Here is a 22,279-nt window from a genome sequence, read left to right on the forward strand (position 1 = left end):
AAAAACTCTGACAGGGGTCTAATTACTCAAATATACAAGGAGTTAAAGCAATTTTATAAAAAATCAAGCCATTCCCCAATTGATAAATGGGCAAGAGACATGAATAGGCAATTTTCAGGTAAAGAAATCAAAAGTATCAATAAGCACATGAGAAAGTGTTCCAAATCTCTAATAATTAGAGAAATGCAAATCAAAACAACTCTGAGGTATCACCTCACACCTAGCAGATTGGCTAAAATGAAAGAAGGGGAGAGTAATGAATGTTGGAGGGGATGTGGCAAAATTGGGACATTAATGCATTGCTGGTGGAGCTGTGAACTGATCCAGCCATTTTGGCTGGCAATTTGGAATCATGCTCAAAGGGCTATAAAAGAATGCTTGCCCTTTGATCCAGCCATACCATTGCTGGGTTTGTACCCCCAAAGAGATCATAGATAAACAGACTTGTATGAAAATATTCATAGCTGCGCTTTTTGTGGTGGCAACAAATTGGAAAAGGAGGGTATGTCCTTCAATTGGGAAATGGCTGAACAAACTGTGGTATATGCTAGTGATGGAATACTATTGTGCTAAAAGGAATAATAAACTGGAGGAGTTCCAGGCGAACTGGAGAGACCTCCGGGAACTGATGCAGAGCGAAAGGAGCAGAGCCAGAAGAACATTGTACACAGAGACTGATATACCGTGGTAAAATTGAATGTAATGGACCTCTGTTCCAGCAGCAATACAATGACCCAGGACAATTCTGAGGGATTTATGGTAAAGATGCTACCCACATTCAGAGGAAGAACTGCAGGAGAGGAAATATATAAGAAAAACAACTGCTTGAACGCATGGGTCGGGGTGGACATGATTGAGGGTGTGGACTCGAAACTACCACACCAATGCAACTACCAACAATTTAGAAATTGGTCTTGATCAAGAACACATGACAAAACTAGTGGAAATGCGCATTGGCCATGGGTGGGGGGAGTGAGGGGGGTGGGGGGAGGTGGTGAAGGGGAAAGGAGGAGCATGAATCATGTAACCATGTTAAAAATGAATATTAATAAATGTTAAAAAAATTAAAAAATTAAAAAAAAGAGTTGAAAAAAAATATCTAAGAAAGGGGGCAGTTGGGTAGCTCAGTGGATTGAGAGTCAGGTTAGAGATGGGAGGTCCTAGGTTCAAATCCAGCCTCAGACACTTCCCAGCTGTGTGACCCTGGGCAAGTCACTTTACCCCCATTGCCCACCCTTACCACTCTTCTACCTAGGAGGCAATACACAGAAGTTAAGGGTTTAAAAAAAATAAAATAAAAAAAAATAAAATATAAAAAAAATATATCTAAGAAAAAATCTCTTCTGTTTGAGTATTTTGTCTACTTAGTTTCAGGGTAGTATTAATATAGTCAAGAGAGAAAACCTCAAAAGTACATCAAACAAAGAAAATATTTAGGATTAGAATATCTTAGGGTCAGGGGACTTACAATAAAGTCATATGATAATAATATGATGGCTCATCATGATATAGAAGTATTCATTTAAAATTAAAGCTTTTTTATTTCTTTCTTTTGTACCATATTCATTCCAGAATACATTCCTTCCCCACATCCACCAAGCCTTCCTTAATGCCAAAAATGTTTTTTTCCCCCAAGTTTAGCAAAACTGACCAACACAATGACAATATCTGAAAGTATATGCAAATTGCACAACTCCATTTGAAAGGAAGGAGGTGAATTTTCTCATATATTCTCCCTTGGTTCTTTTCTTTTTTAACTCTTGCCTTCTGTCTTAGAATCAATATTGAGTATTGGTCCTAAGGCAGAAGAGCAGTAAGGGCTAGGCAATGGGAGTTAAGTGACTTGCCCAGGGTCACAAAGCTAGGAAGTGTCTGATGCCACATTTGAACCTAGGACCTCCAGTAGTTACCCTGCTAGCCCCTTAACCATTGTTTCTTAAAGAATTGTCTTCTCTGTCACAGTCTAATAAGTAGTGACGAGTTTAAAAAACCTTGAAGGCAGGTAAAGTAACAGACTTTGAGGATTGTCTAGCTGAGAAGCAGCCCAGGGATAAGAGTGGTGGATCTACAATCAGAAAGACTTAAGTTCAAATCCAAATGCATATACTAGCTATGTGACCATGGGAAAGTGATCTCTCTTCTCCCAGCCTCTGTTTCCTAATATGTAAATTACAGTATTATTTTATTACATAAAACAGTATAATAGCATTTGTAGTACTTAACATCTTAGTGTGGTTGTGAGGCTCAAATAACATCATATTAATAAAGCATTCTGAAATTTTCAAAATGCTATCTTAATGCCAGTTATTCTTATTATTAACCAAGGACATGACTAGTTAAGTGCAGGGCATGGCCACTTAGTACTTAGTGATCTCTCTCTCTCTCTCCCCCCCTCTCTTTCTCTCTCTCTCTTTCTCCCCCTCAGTCTGTCTCTGTCTCCATCTCTCTCTCTCTCTCTCTCTCTCTCTCTCTCTCTCTCTCTCTCTCTCTCTCTCCCTCCCCACCTCCATCTCCATCTCCATCTCTGATTTAAGGTTAATTTCAAAAGAGGAAATGGGCAGCTGACCATATGCTGGAGATGGGTCAATTAATTCTCAGTTTTCTCTCCTATCCATCCCTAGAGCTACTATATTATGTCTGAAAGCTCCACTTGACTCGTTTTCCTTTATTTCTTTCCTGTGTAGGTGCATCTACGCCTACATATACACATCAATCCTGTCTACAAACAAGTATCAAGGATTTTTTTCTTTTAAAATGGACTTCACATAAGCTAAGTGCTTATTTCTATGTTCTCAAACTCCTGGGAGGAAAAAAGAGAACATGTCAACAATTTTAATCCTCATTGCCTTTAAATTTTATTTTTAGGAACAATCCAATTATTGGTCAAAACCAACAGCATGTAGGATTGGTATTTAAAAGATACATAAAATGTTGCTTTCTTGGTGTTTCCAAATCACCAAGAGAAATGTGAAACTCAAAACTCTGTAGTTTCACCTCACACTCATCAGAGAGTAAAATGTGACAAAATAAACTGGGGAAGGTTGGAAAATCTGAGGGAAGACATATATTACCACAATGCTGGGGAAAGAGTTCTGAAAAAAAACAATGTGGAATTATTCAAAAAAAGTTACTTAAGTATATATACCATTCATTCCAGCAACATCCTTACTTTTCATAAACTCCACTCAGGCCAAAGACAAATGAAAAGACCTTGTTTTTCAAAACAAGTTAACAGCACTTTTGGTGGTAGCAAAGAAAAATGGGGGGCCATCGATTGAACAAATTGTGGTATTTGACTGTAATGGAATATTACTGTGCCATAAGAAATGATGAATATGAATAATTCAGAGAAATTCTTGAAGACTTGTATGCATTAATGCTGAATTAAGTAAGGAGAGCCAAGAGAACAGTTTACACAATGGCTACAATAATATAAAGAAAAAAACACACTGAAAAAATTCAGAATTCTGAAACAATGCAGTGCTCAATCACAATTCAAGAAGCCTCTGTGGTGAAACATGTTTCCTGCCTCTTGGGAGAGAGGCAGGGACTATGGATGTGGAATGAGGCATTTATTTTTAGATAAGATCAATGAAGCAATATATTTTGTTTGATTATAACAGAAAGGAATCATTAGGAATTAACAATGATGTAAAAAAAGAAAAGAGCACCAATGAAACATCTTTAAAAATAAAGTTATCCTTTCTTCAATAATAAAACCCTAGTAATTTAATGGAGTTAAAACCTAGGGACAGAATTCGAATTAACAACATCATAGACAATAAATTTAGAGTTCCTCATTTTTACAAATAAGGAAATTGAGATCCAAGGTCACACAAGTAATAAACAGCAAAGTCGGAATTCAAAACCTGGGTTTGATTCCGAATGCAGTCTTCTTACATTATAACCATGTTGTCTCTCAAGAGTCACAAAATAAGCAATGTGTCTTGAACACAAATGCCAGATATTATAGAATGCATATTAACAACGAATCCCAAGACTAGGTTGTTACACAGATTAAACCTCCAAATCTATTTTTCTGACTTCCACTAGTTCAGGAAATCACAGTATTCAGCCCAGAAGAATCTATGTTTTATTCAGAAACATTCAATTTGTTGTACAACAATGTTCATATTGGAGGAGCAGCTAATCCTTCCTGAGCGATTTTCTCTCTATTTGGAAAAACTCCTCATCTCTATAGGGAAATGGTGTGGGCTACATTTTGTGAGGCATGGAAAAGAGGTGCAGAAAAAACACTCAGTGGAGGTATGTGTGGATACCTTTATGAAAAAGAAACAGTGGGGTTATTAAGTTCTTGTCAGGGAAATAGGAGTGTAATTAGCCAAAATTAATAAAATATAAGAATATACACATAATTTAATATGCACTGACTTACATCTGTACTTGTCTTCCAAATGTGCTTTACACAGGGAAATAACACCAGTTTTAAAAGATAGGACACGGATTCTTCCTGTGCGACCCCTAATATAGGCAAACGAAGAAGCAAAATAAAGTTATTAGTACAATTCTAATAGCTTAATGCCAACTCTTTGATTTCTCTTTTAAGAATAATTAAAAATTATACATATCTTAATCTCAGGAATTTCTATCTACTAACATATAATTAACATTCTTAATCAAATATTTTAGTGCTCCTCAACTACTGCCAGCTGATAAAACAGAACTCAATGGATAAAAGCAAATGAAAACTGTCCAACTCAAGTCTATCAATGTTTAAGCACACATTTGGACAGGATTCATCAAGATGTCTTTACCTGAATTATAAAAGGAACTATGTAAGTCTCAATAGGAGGTGGAAAAACCCAAACCTCTTTTCATTGATAGGTGGAGATTCAGCAGCAGGTTATACAGGAAACCTAAGTTTCAAAGCAATTGCTAGGAGAGTGGCCTCTGGAACTTGAGTTTCCTTTGGTTTTTTTTTATTTGTAAAGGCACAAGTTAATCGTCACAGCAACTGCTTTGTTCTTTAAAACTACCTTGCTGTCATTAAATTTTCCACTTAGGGTTAAGAAAATTACATGGATCAGTCACAATAAATATAATAGAAAGCTTATGTAAAAACATAACTCCTTAAGAAAAACATTAGTATCCAGTATTTTTTTTTGCTGTAGCTGCTAAAGAAAGGGAATTTTATATAGTTAAATATATTTTTCATAAATGTAAACTTTCATTGTACAGGGATAAAGCTTTGTGATCAAAGGCAACACATAAAGATGAGCACCACTCATCTGTAAGTGGAATTATTTTCTGGACTGGAAAAAGTTGAGGGCAGAAGAGACAAAAATTATAGTATATTTGCTGAAAAGTTCCCTTATTTCTTATTAATGTTCTCATTCCATTATAGCCAGTGGCCTGACACAGATGTTGGTAGAAAAAGCCCTTTTAGAATAATTTCTCCTATCTGCCTCTCTTAAATCTCTTAACATCTGTCTGGTCACGGTTATTTCTCATTAGGGACTGGTCTGCTCATCTATTGGGGAAAAACTCCAGACATGTACTACTCTATTTAAGTCAGAGTCGAATAAACATGCTGGATCTGGGGACAGAAACCACCAAGCCAGCAACTGGGGGAAGTTTCTTTCTCTCTCTTTAAATACAAGAAAAATAAAGGGGGGTTATGTAACTTCAAGGACTTGAACTTGGCAAGATATGGTTTTTCAGCAAGGTCAAATGGAAGTTACATACTAAAAATTTATTTGAGTTGATAATTTCTATTTGGAAATAGAACTGAGAACTATTTTCTAAAAACCAATGACAACTATGAGGAGAAAAATAACTCCACTAAACAGTAATGTTTTAAGCCACTGTGGCTAAATTAAAATTTTCTCTGCTTTGTCTACAATAGTTAAGAATTTAATACCCAGTTACTTCTGAAACATTTTTAAAGTGACACCTTAACATTTTTTAAAAAAGGCCAAAATATTAACTTCAAATTTATTATGGCAGGGTATGCGGCTATAGATAGACATTAGGAAAGCCAAAGTTAAAAGAATTTTTATTTCATAAAATCTCTCTTAACCAATGGAATAATGAATAGGAATAAGATTTTGTTGCTACTTGAAATAAGAAACTATGACAAATTGTTATAAAAAATTACAAACTATATGTAAAGATAATTAAATTAGAACTTAAACCAATTGTTTATACAACTGATAACTTAGTTGGCTATGTTATATCCAGGATCAGACCAAAAATTACTTCACAAAATAAGCTCCAAGAGAATGTGATTAACAGTGATGGTCAGCCTTGATGAGATTTTAAGAAACTAAATACACAGTGTGGGGGAAATGGAGATGATGGCAGTAAGTAGGTTTTTATTTATTATTTTATTTTCATACATATGTATGTAAACACACATATGTATATATGTGTACACACACATAACTAGTAAGTGAAATGGCTACAAGTCACTGACAGAAGTGAAATCACTACAAGTCACCGACAGATAGGCTAAGCTTTTCCAGAAAGAGAGATGGTATGCTTACAATTGCTAAAAATGTAAGTAAGGAGAGGTTTAACAATAAAATAGATTACCATCCCAGGGAGGACTCAGTTGGTGTAGAGGGTTAAAAGGCTTATAATAATAAAATCTATAGAGGAAATCATTCTGAAAAAATGACTTTTCCCTACTAGGGTAGCCTAGAAGAAGCTATTTTCTACCTCTCACTATTTGTTTTTAAAAGAGATTACCTATTTTCTTTTTTTTTTATTAAAAATTTTTTTTCTATTTTTAAAATTTTCTCCATGGTTCCATGATTCATGTTTTCTCCCTCTCCTCATCCCTCCCCCCTTCTTGAGCTGATAAGCAATTCCACTGGGTTATACATATATACATACATATATATACATATAAAAATCACCCAACCCCATTTCCATAGTATTCATTTTTGTAAAAGAGAAGAGTACCTATTTTCAACTAAGGGTGGCAATAAGCTGTCAGCTTTAGGTAAGAAGCATCCTAACCACCTTAGCTACATGCTCTGTGTGTAAGGAGGAAGACTGTTAATTACTGCTGTCATTGGTAGAGCATGGAAGCCTTTTATAAGAGAGGAAATAAAAGCTAGCTGCACTTACGTATCATAAACATTCAGCAGCCAGTTGAGGCACATGTCTACGCAGAGAGGAACGTTGACCAGATTATTGTGCTCTTGTTCCAGGCGATCATAAATAGTGGTCAAACAGTTAATGATCTGTAGGATGTCCATGGGCTGGTCATTTTGTTTGAGGTTGTGCTGGTCCAAGGCATCGCATGCAGCAGACAGACTCAGGAGATCCACTGGGTGAAATGAAAAGAGTTTAAAAAAGAAAAAGACAAAGACAAAGCAAAAATCCAATTATTTAAGAATAGCCCTTTTCTTACCAACTACTTCTTTCTCTTTAGAAAAATCCCACTAGGACTAAAAATGTTCTCCAGTAATTAAAAGTAAAAAATACCCACTTTAAAAGGCATTTCTGTTCTCCCTAGGGCAGAAGGTCTGCTCCTCAAGCCTAAGTCTTTTTTAACTGCCAAATACTCAGGGCCACAGATTGCTCTCGAGGCTTTTCTACAGACATTGAGTTGAGGCTGAGGTTAGATGAGGTAGGGATACGTGTGTGGGAGGTTGGGGTAAGAGGTGGGGCTTCTATCCTTCAAAAATTACAAGCCTTTAAGACTTAAGGGGTGAGGTCTCTAAATAAATGGAACAGCTTCCAGCTGATTAAGAATATACCAGTTCTTACAGAGGTTTTAAAATGGGTATTGACAATATCATCTTGCAGAGTTATTAAGGTTTATCAGCTAAATGAATCTGTATAATAGAGGAATACACATATTTTCCTTCTAGTTATACATTTATAACTGTTGGGTATTTTTTCCCCCTTCCTGGAACATTACCAAACTTCCTAGAAATCTAACTGCTTTTCTTTTGCTAGAAAAGAAAAATAACTCTATACTAACGTCCCTGAAGATAATGGGGTAAACAACTAAATTAACTACACTACGCATAGATGAAAGTAGCTATAACCAGGGAAATAATATGATCTCAATTTTTCAATGTTATTTTAAAATAGCAGCTAACATTTATCTAGTGCTTCCTATGTGTCAGTCACTATGTTAATCATTTTATAACTTATCTTCTTGTTTGATCCTCAAAAGAATTCTAGACAGTTATTGCTAATGCAATAATTTTATATGTGAGGAAACTAAGATAAACTGAAGTTAAGTGACTTGCTCAGGTTCATGCAGTTAGTAGAAGTCTAAGGTTATTTATGAAGTCAAGTCTTCCTGACTCCGAGCCCTTACTCTATCTTTCATTTAATTGGAAAATTTTTTAAAGCTTAGTAAAAAGTTTTTAGCCTTAACTTGGAATGGGACTTAATAACATGCTGACAGATCAGAAAGTTTAACTAAGCTAAAATATGTGCCTTGTCCAACATCAGCAAATCCACAACCTATTTATCAGCTCTATTCCTAGGGGTCATGAAAGATGCTTTCCTCTAATACCAATTTATTAGCCAAATTGGAAATGCAGCAGTACTGGGTTGTTTTTTTTTAAAACACCTTTAACTCTACAGTATTAGGTTGAATTCTCAGTTCCTTAGAGATGGTGAATCAATGGTAATTAAGAGAACTCTTCAAGTGTCTTAGGTGGCAGTTTAATTATAAATGCATCTCCACATAAGCATGGGTTGTTAACAGGTTTTCCTACTACTAAGCACCATCAGCCTTTTCGTCATGTACTGGACCTAATGTCTGAAATGAAATTAATGGGGGGAAAATGGTGGAAAAGTAGCTTCTTTTTTTTGGAAACCAAAAGGAGACAGGAAAATATGAGGGTAGATTATGATTAAGTGAGATAATATTATATGAGCTGCTTTACAAACCTAAGTGTTGTGCTTATGACCAAAAGCCTAGATATTTTTTAATGTCTAGATTCACTTAAAAATATGGTAAAATCTCTCTCATAGTCATAGAATTTCAGAGATGGATGGGGCCTTCAAATTCTTTCATTTTATAAGTGAGGAAATTGAGGCCACAAGACTTTAAATTGACTTCTCCCAAGGTCACACACATATCAAGGTCTAGAATACAGGTTTCCCAGTATTCTTTCCATGCATGGTATTACTGTTTCTGACTGTAGAATTGGGAGTTGATTTTCCCCCTTTATTTCTTCTATAAGGAGAAAGATATCTACCTCCATGTACTAATTTTTCTAAAATGGCATACAATATTTCCAAGTACATTTCTCCATCACATTATTTTAAGGTTTCATGACTGAAGATGCTTTCATCATTCTGTCAGTCACTCTCACTTTTAGATTCTTTCCTCCCTTCACAATCTTAAACCTCTACTTTACTAGTTAAACTGTACATAATCCTTTACCTTTGTATCCTTTGCCCCTTGAATAAAAGGCAAAGCTTTTTTTCTTTTTCTTTGATCAACTATCACATTTCCGCCACAGCTTTTCTAGATCTCTGCTTCTTCTATCCAACTTTCTCTAACAAAGGTCTTGCCTCCTTTGATACTGAGAAAAGTCAGGCTATTATCATGAGCCTTTCTACCCTACTATACTTCAAAATCCTTCTTCGGCATCTCCTAGCCTCATCTTTTCACCAATAAAAGCCAATCCCTCTGCTTGTGTCATTACCTTCCACCCCCTATTCATTTTCCTGTTTTTTTCTTCCCTCATTCCTTACTCATCTTCAATCTCTCCTTAAGCATTAATTCTTTCCATTAGTTCATACCAAAGTGTCCTCCATCCTTAAGGAAACAAAAACAAAAACAAAAAAAAAACCCTTCATTTGATCTTTCCGTCTCCTCAAGCTATCATCTTATAACTCCAGTCAAAATCCTAGAAAAAGAAAAAATCTATACACGGGACCTTCATTTCTTTACCTCCCACTCATGCCTCAACTACTTAGAATCTGGTTTCCCACTCTACCACTCAACAGAAACCACTCTCTCCAAAGTTACCACTGCTAAGCCCTAAGGTTTCTTATCAGTTCTCAATCTTCTCTACCTCTCAGTATCTTTTGATTCTATTCACTAGCCCCTCCTCATAAGTACTTTCTCTTATTGGTTTGCTACCTGTCTACTTGAGAGAAAGGCTCATCTTTTGCCTCTTCTTATCTTCCAAGCTTAGGACAATGCCTGGCACATAGCAGGTGGCTTAGTAAATGTTTGTTAATTAATTGATTACTGATTTGATCTTTTACATCCCTTCTTCACATAGTTGCTACACTTTTTCATGTCTTCATAATCTTTTGCCTAGGCTGTTAGTATTTTCCTTATTGCTTTCTCAGTTTCCAGGCTCTTCCCTCCCTAATCTATCTTCCATATAGTTGCCAAAATAATCTTGAATTTGGGATGATGTTCCAGTGCCATAGTTGCTCAAAAATCTTCAGCAGCTCCCTACTGCCTCTAGGATAAAATCCAAACTCCTTTAAACTGGAAATTAAAACCATATACAGTTTGTCTCTAACATTTCTTTCTGGGCTTAATTTAATTCACAATAAACTTCTCTGACTTTTAGGCCTTTGGTATTCTATTTGTCACCTGCATGCCTTGATACGTGCCCTTCTTCTCTTCTTTGCCATTTAGAATCTTAGCTTCCTTCAAGGTCTTAGGCTCCTGATTCCCTTAGCTGTACATCCTCTACCTCTCCTCAAGTGATCTCTTCTATATGTAATACCCAGTAGGATGTAAGATGCTTGAGAGTAGACACTCTTTTTAGGATAAATTACAGATTTGAGTTTTTAAAAGTTGATTGAGCATAAAAAAAACTGGGTATGTTTTTAGATGAGCTTGGATGAGCATGTAGAATAAAAGACTAATATTTATAAAAATGTCATTTAATTTTCTTTGTTGTGTGCAAATCAATGGGATGATCTTATTTTTTAAAGGAAATTATAAAAAAAGGACTTTTGCTGACAAATTTTTCAGTAACAGGGATGAGGATTCCAAAAATTGTCATCATGGGAAAGAGAAGAATCATTTTTTTCCAGCACCAGTAGCACCAACACCTCCTCCTTTACACCTTAAAGGAAATCAGAAACTAAGTTTATGGCTTCCTTCAAGATTGGTTTTGTGAGGAAAGAAATAGCAGTTATTAAGTAAAAAATTTCAGGCTCTCCTTTAAGGAAAGCAAAGCAAACTTTTGCATCTCTGAAGTCATTTTTCATTATGGGTTGAATGAATTAACCTCAGTGAGCTGATGATAAGAAGCAAAAATACTTTAATTTCATTTTCTAAGGACCTACACTTCCTTTCTCAGTACAGGTGAATGGGTAGCAGTACCGAAGGAATTTCTGGAATATAAACAGCTCCAGAGGGGAGCAAAGCAATTGCTCTGTGATAACAAAGGCAGAACACAGAATAGTTAGGAGAGAAATATTGTACAGTGTGCTCTTCTAAAACCAGATGTGATTAAGCAAGAGGGCGATCCATCATGGAAGATTACAAAACACATATCCCAAAACAAACTCATAAAATGGAACTCCCATTTCACAGCAGATTCAGAAAGTACTTGTAACTCATACTAGTAATTTGAAAAAGGAAAGGGATGATGAACAATTTATTTGTAATGGAGTTATTTTAAAAATGTATTCTCCCTCCAACAAACACCTTGAAATGTTTATTCCACAGCTTTATTTTGTTTTTATTTTAAAAGAAATTCTGAGAGTAATTCTGGAAACCTCAAAAAGCAAACATGAATTAGGAAACCACTCTTTCCCCTCAAGCAATTAACTTTCATTTTTTCAGTTTGTTCACCTATTGAGTAGCCCAATTATGGGTCATATAAAAACTTTCCTATGTTCTGATATATCCCTGTTCTCAAAATATTTTAGAGGCAAGGATGCTATTTATTAACCTTGAAGAAACAGGTTTAATCCTAGAGCTGGGTGACTTTAGTCACTATGGAACTGGAAAGAAGGGAAAGTGGAACTTAGTGAAAAGCATTTGTGTGTCTCTAGGCTGGACTCTGCTCAGTAAAGGGAAACAGTAAATAAGAAAGATGGGATTCATGGACCTGACTCTCAATTATCTTGTAAAGAGTTTGAGCTGCTTACATATTACTCTTCCTGGTCCTCATAAAAAGAGTCTATGATTATTCGGCCAGTTTCCTTTCTCATTTATACTTTTTCATCTCCTGGATACAAATGAACAACTTTTATGGATGTTTTATCAATGGTGTCTCAGAATCAGAGAATTTTCAGAGAGACCTTAGAGATCACTGAACCCAATCCCCTCATTTTACAGGGGAGAAAACGGAAACTCAGAGAAATGAAATGATCCTTCCAAGGTAACCTGGCTAATCGGGGCAGAGACAGTAGTCAAACTTGGGTTTCTTATTCAACTACGCCTGTTATCTTTCCATCACAGGTACCTTGCAGAGTAGTCTGGGGAACCAGAGTGTAAGGTATAGTTACTGACTTTATAGAAAGGAAACTTCCATAAAATATACTCATCTTATGAAACTTATTTACATGGGGGGAAAAGAAATTACTAATTAGTGCTGAAAGTTGATTAATGCTGGGGAGAAAAAGTCCTGTTGTAAGCTCATTCCAAGAGTAAACCTGGATGCTTCATGTTGATATATAAATAATCCTTTAATCTAATTAGCACAGGCAGAGAAAAAGGGGATAATTGGTAGAGAAACTGCTGTGTATTTCGAGTTTCTTCTTGCCGAGACTGCAGAAGGAGACTGTGGGCAAAGTAGATTGTTATTGACATCATACTGTTCAAATGCAGTCTGCACTTGGAGCTGAGGTATTTTAAAAGCAAATCTACACAAAGTAAGCAAGTCTATATGCTTTGATGTGAATATCAAAAAAAGGTAAGGTACATTTAAAAACAAGAGAGCAAGTTTTTCACCTAGCTTGCAGTGGTGGGTGGCTAGTGCCACAGCTGTGCCTTTATCTAGATAACAACCAGGCTGCAAAAAAATCTCTGTACTCTGTAATTTAGTTGCTGAACATTAACAAATTGTTCCCTGTTTCTTGTTGATTTCAAAGTATTTTTTTTTCTTCACATTTATCAACTGTAGTATATTTATTCCTACAGCTTGGTCTCACTTTAATCCGCCACACACAGTAATAAGCCAAATACACTTGATTTGTTAAGTGCATTTTTATTTCTGCCACTTAGTAAAGAGGAAGTCCATTTCACATTTTGAGGCCACCTATGTTATGATTAACATGAGAAAAAATGAAAAAATAACCAAAACACCTAGACTGTCTTCTGAATGAAGATAAAACTGGACAAATGTTGCAACAAACTAATCTCAGTTATGTATCCTTTACTGGTATTTTGTATTGATGTAATTAGCTACTAAATTGAATTTCTATCCATAAGTGCCTGAAAGACAGAATTAAAGAGTATGATGATAGCAATAAAAACAGATTCCTAAGTTTTGATGGTCTCTTGTGTACTTGCCATAAAGTATGCTGAACAAAGTTTCTCCAATGTTGAACCTTAATATTGCCTTTCTTCTGTATCCTCAGCTCTTAAGAGTAGTTCCTGGAACATCTAAAAGCTTAATAAATGCTCTGTTGACTAAATGGCTGAGTAAGAACCTTGCTCAGATATTAACACAGGTATAAGCTAGCCAACTAAAGAATCTATCCTCCAAAGCCTTAACTGGGAGATAAGATAAAATATTAAATAAGAATTTGAGAAGTAACAGGTACTAAGGATAACCATCAATCAAGTCAATAAACGGTAGCCTTCAAATGGCTAGCTTGGCTGAAAAAGTTCCAAAAAAGTGGAAATTTTTATTTGTTATTACAATTAAATAAAACAACCTTTAACTTTTTTTATGAACACTAAAAGGAAAGAGTATATTTTTCCATAATAAAATGTGTACATTTCCTTTTAGTAAAGAAGTTTGGGGAGAATCTTCCATGAGTAAAATTGGTGACCTCCATCATACACCCAGCAGCTCTCTAGGAGTGTTTTAAGCTAGGAAAGAAGCCTGGGAAAAGAAAAGGCTTCATGGTCCCTTCGTTCCACATTTCAAACTGGAATGTTTCTATTTAGAACAGATCAATCTAAAAATGTGCAATACAATTATCATTCCTACCTGGAAAGGAGATGTTTTAGTTTTCATATTGGTCAGAGAAGTTGAAGGGGAAATCCCACATAGACAGTTTAAATATAATTACATTTCATTCAGTTATGTCAAAATGTCAACTTTTTTTTTCCCATTTGGTCTCTGAAATTTTACTTTAAGGTGAACATGATGGAAACTAAAGCACAATTATATGTGAATGCAATGATCTCTGAATTGCATTTAGACAGGGGTTATGTGGCTGATCTCTATAACCAAAGTCAAACTGAAATGGAGAAGAATTGAGAATGACCCTCTTCAGATTTCTAGTACACCTTTAGGACTCCAGCTATTGATCCTTGGGACTGATAATAATCTCTTCCAAACCCTGATGGTCTCCAAAGGAATATTCCACAACTCATTACAGTAACTGGTTCCTAATTACAGCCTTCTTTAAAGGGATCAGTTAGTGTGGAATGAGGTGGGGTTTTAGGAGCAAATAAAGAAGTTACTAGCTCTCAGACCCTGCAGGCAAAGGTTTCCCTCATTAAAGGAATCCCTAGCCAAGGGAATAACATTAGTTTTACTGCAGTACAGCCCACAGTGCTAAAAAGAAAGCCATTTAGACCTTGAGCTACAGGAAAACTGTGCCCCAAAGGTTTACTTCATAATCTACCTGATATGCCCAACAAAATTTACATGTAAGTCATACACATTATTTAAGCCTTTATGTCTACGAGCTACTTTACCTAAATGAGTACTTAGGACCCTTTACCTTCAGTACAACATTCACTAGGGCTGAATGTTCTAAGAAATGAACATTTATGCATCTCCACTTGCATAAAAGACATTTACAGAAATCTAATCCTAAAAATAAACACTTTGTGACACTTTTCATAGACGATATATAAGAGACATGGCATTTAAGTTTAATTAAATTAATTTCAACTCAACCTATAATCCAGAAAAGTACATATAATTAATTACTAAATAGAAAATTATCTGTATCCAATAACTGAGAAATGATGATAAAGTATGTGAGTGGAATTAGTATTCTAGACCGGCGGTAGGCCAAGGGAATGTTTGAAAAATTCAATACCAAGTTATAACCCAGCTGACAGCTATTCCTCCTCTCTTCCAAAGTGGCGGTACCCATTTCATTTTTCATCAAGGGAAAAAGAACAAGCTCTTTAAGTAACAGAGTTAATACTCACAGCAGAGGGCCTTCTGCAGTCTTCGGAGTTTCATGGCAGTTCTATAAGCCGAGAACCTGACGTTATTCAGGTCAGCTAAGGAGAAAAGGCAAAAGACTATTTATTATTTCATCAGAAAAATTCATTGACAAAGAAATAATAGTTTTGTTAACAAAAATGGCTGAAGAATAATAAAGTGTATCTTGTCTCTGCTTCATGAAATTGCTCTGAAGGAAGAAATTCTTTTAGTTATTAAAGTAGCAAACCTTTCAAATGCAGCTTTGCTTTTCAAAATCCGGAAAAGGCTAATGTCTTAGAAGGAAAACAGTGGTATATTCTGCTTGGTACTTACATGCATTATATATATATATATATGTATATTATATGCATTTCACACAGAGACCTCTTGTTTTCCTTTCAGTGATTTCAGTTATCCAGGAAGATTTCTTCTGCCTTTAATTTTTTCCCACTTTCACTTTTTAAAGGTGTGTGTGTGTGTGTGTGTGTGTGTGTGTGTGTGTGTGTGTAAGCTATGGAGTGAGAGTGGAAGGGCAAAAGTGGAGGAAGAACATATATATGTATATATCATATTTGCTTATATCCACAGCTTCAGCCACCTTCAGTCTTGAAACATCTCCCCAACTGATACAGAGCCCTATTGAATATATAATATGCCAGTGGGCAAAGGGGAAGAACAATTTTCTAGATTATAAAACTCAAGTGTGGTGTCAAAGTAAAAAGGAAGTAAACAAACATTTATTGTGTTTGCTAGGTACTGAAGGTATGAAAACATAAATAAAAGTCCTTGAACTGAAGGGGAATACACAAAAATCTTTCTTTTTAGCTAACTGAAAGAACTTAGTAGCCAATCAAGACAGAGCTATTTTAACGGCATACAGTTGGCCAATAATTCAATGGCTTGTTCCCATCAATACAGCAAATGCATTATTTAATTTCTTTGCATATATTTGTAGTTATTCCTTTTATAGTTACACACACACACACACACACACACACATATATTCATATATGGGGTTTTAGTCCTTCCCTAGAAGTAGAGATGGCTTCCTTCTTTGTACTTTTGTCTTAGTGCTTGGTTCTTAGTAGGTATTTAATCAATATAAAATGACTGTCAGAAATCTTCAATGCTCACCTGTAAATCATCAATATTCCACTTACTCATAATTCCCTTACTTTGTTTCCCATCAGTACTATATGGTGCTATGGATATTACACACCCAATTTGGTTCTATTTTTAATTATGTGTTTATCATTTGCCTGGTTACAGTCTTGTAAACTCCTTATTGGCAGGATATCTTCTCAATCAAAGATACAAACAAGTAGACTCTAAACTGGCTTGCCGAATAGATGAATTGATAAATGTGAATAAATGTCCTTCTCAAATATCATTATTCCTATAGTAATTGTAAATCACGATTAGAGAAGAGGTGGGTCTTAACATACCTCCAATTATGCAAGTTCAAAGGGCAATTAGGTGGTAAAGTGGTGAGAGCACTAAGCCTAGAGTCAGAACATCTGAGTTCAAACCCAGTCTTAGACAATGACCAATGATGTGATCTTGGGTAATTCATTTAATATTTGTTTGCCTCAGGTTTCTCAACTATAAAATGGAAATAATACCACCAACCTCCCAATGCTCTTGAGAAGATAAAATGAGATATTTGTGAAGCACTTAGTGCCATGCCTGGCACATTGTAGGTAAGGTGCTATATAAATCCTTTTCCTCCCTCCCTCAATAGAGGAATTATTTTATAGGGAAGGAGAACAAAGCTTAAATTTATACCCTAAAGGGAAAAAAAATGTATTACTCATCTTGAAATAATGCAATTCCCAGTGTTTTCAACAGCCCTTCTTACACAGTCTCCCAGAAGTCCATTGTGTAATATTTTCTGACTATGAATTCCTATAGAATGAAGTCTAAACCATGATTTTAAAATGTTACATTGTCCTCATTGTTCCATGTAGTTATATTTAGGGTGTAAGCTCCTTAAGGCAAAGTCTTCTCTCTCTGCTTCCCCGCCTTCTTTGTTCCTTTTCCTCTCCCCTCTCTCCTTCTTTCAGATATTGTAGGCACTTAAGTCCTGAATGAATGAATTATTATTATAATCAATTAGACAAAAGCTTCAGTTCTAGGGAATCTGTGGAGCAAAAAATACCTGCTGGCAAAAGGCATTAATTAAATTAGAGGAATGAATGAGATCTTCAAAGTTTCTAACTATCCCCTTAAGTGAATTATATTAATAGTAAGACTTTTTTCTAGCATATACCTAACCACAAGCTAAGGAGATAATTTTTTCCCTCAAGTGGACTGGATGAAATTGAGCATTTCTGAAATATCCTTCTTTCTCTCTTATCAGAGGGAATGAGATATATAGGGAGATATCTGAGCCCCTTTTCTGACCCTGGTCTTAGTAATGTTTACTTGTGGTATGGTCTCTGGTTTAATAGTACTAATGTAAATAAAGTGAATTCCTTATCTTTCTTCCTTACTAGAGCATATCTAGGAATTTTTGTAGCTAATGCTCACTTAGGGTGTAGATGTACATGGGAAGAACTATGCCAGAAGAGGGTGTTCTTGCTTTCACCTAAATTTTGCCCACCACCATCACCATCCCATACATGTTTAAAGCACTTTAAGGTTTACAAAATATTACATGTATATATGCATGTATGTGTGTATAGATGTATATGAGTATTATGTAATCTACTGAAGTTTAAAACTGTATAAATACATGTCTGATACCATATATGTAATATATAACATTACATATAATATTTATATATTTTATTTTTATATAGATATAGTTATGGATAATATGCATATCATTTGATCCTTGCAATAAATCTGTGAAGTAGGGTTACCTCTATTTTAACTATGAGGAAACTGAGGCTATTATTATCCACATTTTAGAGATGCAAAGATGGAAGTTAAATGATTTGCCCACGGTTAAAACAGTTAAGTAAGCATCTGAGAAAAGATTTGAACTTGGATCAGCTGGTCAATATGCATTTATTAAGTATGTGCCATGCTCTGTGCTAAGGGCTGAAGAGACAAAAGCAAAAGACCACCCTTGCCCTGGAGAAAGTCCCAATCTAAAAGGAGAGGGAGGCAACAAGAAGACAAATACAAACAAACAAGTTTCACCCATGATGAATAAGAAATAATAAATAGAGGGAAGAGACTTCAACATAAAAGGGATTGGGAAAAGCTCCCAATAAAAAGAGAGATCATAGTTGGGTCTTAAAGTTAGATAGGGGAGCAGGGGGACAGAGAGGAAGATACGGATGGGTGACAATCAGAGAAAATGCCCCGATTTAAGAGATGAAGTTATCGTGTTTGTAAAAAACAGCAAAGAAGCCAGAGTTGCTAACTCAAAGAAAACTGAAAGGCAGACTATGTTAGAAAGGGCTTTGAGTACTAAACATAAGATTTTGTATTTGATCAAAGGAAGCCACTAAAGTTTACTAAGTAGCCAAAAGATCTGGTCAGATCTGCACTCTAGGAAGATCACTTTGGTGGCTGAATGGAGGATAATGGAGAGGCTTGAGAGGCATGCAGAACAACCAGCAGGCCACAGCAAGAGTTCTGACTTGTACCAGAGCCATGGCAGTAACAAAGGGTATAAAAAAGAGCATATTAGAAAGATACAGCAAAGGTGAAATGAAGAAGGCCTTGGCAATAGATTAGATATGGTGAGAGAAAATGAAATCTAGGATGCCTGGTGGTAAGCCTGGGCCTGGGGGGACTGAGCAGATGAAGGTGCTTTTGATATGAACTGGGATGGGGTGGGGTTTAGGAGCAGGGATAATGGGTTCAATTTTGGAGTTAGGCGGGAAAATCAGTTTGAGATAGTCTAAAAATTAATTGGAAATCAGAGCCTGGAGATCAGTGGAGAGTAAAGGACTAGATAAGTAAATTTGAGAATCATTAACATAGAGATAATAATTAAGACCATAGGAACTGATAAGATCACCAAATATAGTATAGAGGAGAGAAGAAAGCCCAGGATGGAACCCTGAGGGTCATCTACAGATAGAGGATGTGATCTACAAGAGGACCCAGCCAAGGAGGCTAAAGAGTAGTCAGATAAAGTAAGAAGAGAACCAGAAGAAAAGAATCCTGAAAACTTAGAGAAAAGAGAGTATAAGGAAGAAGGTGATCAATAGGGTCAAAGGCCACAGAGAGCTCAAAGAAGGATGTTGGGAATGAAGAGATCATCTGTAACCTTGAGAGAGCAGTTTTGGTTGAATGATGAGTTAAGAAACCAGATTACATTTTTAAGGAGCTACTTAGAGGGGAGAGGAAGGAAAGGTACTTACTATTAATAATATTTAGCCACAAAAAGGCAGAAGAGATATGGGATGAAAATTAGCAAGGAGTAGGAAAGCATGGAGTAGACAGAGATTAAAGATAAGAGAGTGAGGATGATAGACAGGGCAATCTGCTGGAGAAGATAGGAGGAAGGCTTCATGTGAGAAAGGGGTGAAGGAAGAAATAGTGACTGAAAGCATCTGAATTATCATTCAGATGAGATGGGAGAGGATGGGAGAAGAGAGAGCTCTTGGGAAATGACCTCAGTTTATTCAATAGAACATGAAATGAGGTTCTCAGCTGAAAGGTTAGGGAAAAGAGGATACATGGAAGTTTTGAGGAGGGATAAAAAAGTCTGGAAGAACTGCTATGCTGAGGGGGAGAGTGAATTAATTAGGAAAGTGTGGAAGGATTACCTAGCACTAGTGAGGGACCAATTGATGTTATAAAACCTAAGTATACCCAGTCAGGACTCTGATTTTCTCCACCTTCATTCAGTAGTGGGTATAGGAGCAAAGGCAGTGGGTACTGGGAGCAATCCAAAGCTGATGCTTGGTAGGCTATAATCAGCGATATGATAAGAAAAGGAAGGATTCAGAGAAGAGGACTGTGAATTAGTTTACAGAGAGATCAAGATGGGGAAAAGAAAAAGATAGTACCTACTGCAGGGGTAATCACTTTGGGAGACAACTGAGGGGTCAAAGTATTGGTGTGTATGAAGAAAGGGGTTTCATATTGGAAGGCAGAGGGAGAGGAGGACAGAGAATAAATTGTAATCAGATAAAGGAATTCCAGAGTTCATGAACTAGAAGGCGTAGTCCTAATTCCAAAGTCCACCTTCTACACACTCTTCACTTAGCTGCCAAAGTTACCATTGCCAGAGTTATGAGTGTTTTCTTATCTCCAGTCGGCTTTAACACTTTTTGTTGAATGAATCAGATATTTCTTGGAGTGGCTTTGCCTCTATGATAAATCAATCAACATTTATTTAGTGCCTATTACATAGGAGGCACTGTGCTACTGAAGCAAATACTTGGCCTCCCAGGGTCACTTCCAACTTCCAACTTCCAACAATAGGTCCACCTACCAGAGCTTGATCTAGTCTTAGAAAAAAATTAAAAACAAACAAAAAAATGATTATGAAGTAGTTCTTTTCTCTTCCTTGCCCCAGATCCCAACTCCTAAATTCACATCCCTCTTAAGTTCCTTAACATCTTCCTATTGTTGACAAACCATACATGATACCACCTTACTTCATTATTTTTTTCCGCCAAGTGTCACTGATTCCATTCATAGGTCTGAATGGCTCCTAAATTCCCGAAAGTATGTCCTCACAGCTCTAGCCTAGAAGATTCTAGGAAAGGAAGTGAACCCCTCCACCTGTACCAGTGGTCCAATTCCATCCCATCCTCTCCAGCTGATAACTCCATTTATCATCCCTGACTCTCTCTTCAATCTGTCCCCGTCTACTATATGCTCCCCTGCTACCTACAAATATACCCATGTCTCTCCAAAATGAGGTCCCAGTGGAAGAGGTAGGAAATCTAGGCTAGGCCATCAGAGTGCGCCATTGTATGATTCTAAATGAACATAGGAAGCTATAGAAGAGCTGGAGGAGTGACAAGATGTGGGGTGAAACAATGCAAGAAAAATATTTGCTCTGACAATTCTGAGGGGCTTTTGACAAAGAATGCTATTCACCTCCAGAGAAAGAACTGTTGGAATCAGAATGCAGATGAAAGCATACAATTTTTCACTTGTTTATGTGGGTTTTTGTTTTGGGGTTTACAAAAATGAACAATATGGAAATATGTTTTGTGTGATAATATGTGTGTAATTCAAAGTGAATTGCTTACCAGCTCCAGGAAAGGGTGGGGGAGACATTTTTTATGATCACATAACTTTGAAAAACTTAGGTGGAAATTTGTTATTACATGTAATTAATTGGTAATAAATAAATAAATTACAAAAAGAAAGGTACCTGAATTGAGGGCATTAGAACTAAATCAACCAACCAGTAAACATTTATTATTATTGTAGGCCAGGTAGTATGCTAGTTGACAGGGAAAAGGGGATTAAAAAACATAAAGGAGATTGTTTCTGCCCTCAAGAAGCCTATAGTCTACTAATCTCAGTGGTCTTTTCCAACTCTTTGGTTCTATCTCCTTTCCCACCTGCCTCCATTTATCTGTCTTCCCCATAATAATTCACAACTCCCTCTCAATTCTCTCAGACTTTGAACCAATTTTCCTCCACAGTTAATCATATCTGACATGCTTTCAATCTAGTTTAAATCCCTTTGCAGTACTTAGTCAGGCCTTTGCTGTCAGCTCAGTGATTGCTAGTCGAACCATCCTACTTGCAGGTACCCCATTAGTGCCCTTTGCCCATTATATCACATATGAGGAAGCAGGAAAAAGGTCTAATTTTTACTTAAAAGTGATCTTTATAAAACAGGCACATTTCTATCTAGTAAGCACCAGTGAACTTCATTCCATGGAAGTCTTTCTGTTCTAAGTGAAACCTGGGATGAAAAAGTATGAGGGAGAGAAAGTAGAAGAGGGAAAAGGAGAGGCAATAAAAGAAGTGGGAGGGAAAGGAGGAGAAATAGAGAAAAAGGGGGGGGCAGAAAGGCAAGAGAGAGGAAGGAAAGAAGGAAGGAAAAAAGGAAGGGAGGGAGGGAGGGGGAGAGAGAGAGGGAGGAA

General features: G+C 36.3%; 1 protein-coding gene across 4 annotated transcripts in view; it reads right to left on the reverse strand.

Annotated features, from left to right (window-relative positions):
* Positions 1-22,279, reverse strand: part of DMD (dystrophin) — a 1,921,557-nt gene that overhangs the window by 99,969 nt on the left and 1,799,309 nt on the right. For all 4 annotated transcript variants that reach the window (XM_044670154.1, XM_044670158.1, XM_044670156.1 and 1 more), the window contains 3 exons: positions 15,263-15,337; positions 7,096-7,297; positions 4,397-4,482 (listed from right to left, as the gene is read on the reverse strand). In XM_044670154.1, coding sequence (XP_044526089.1) covers positions 4,397-4,482; positions 7,096-7,297; positions 15,263-15,337 — 363 coding nt within the window. The remainder of the gene's footprint in view (positions 1-4,396; positions 4,483-7,095; positions 7,298-15,262; positions 15,338-22,279) is intronic.

The sequence above is a fragment of the Gracilinanus agilis genome, chromosome 3 (genome assembly GCF_016433145.1).
Source record: "Gracilinanus agilis isolate LMUSP501 chromosome 3, AgileGrace, whole genome shotgun sequence".
NCBI classification, from domain to species: Eukaryota; Metazoa; Chordata; class Mammalia; order Didelphimorphia; family Didelphidae; genus Gracilinanus; species Gracilinanus agilis.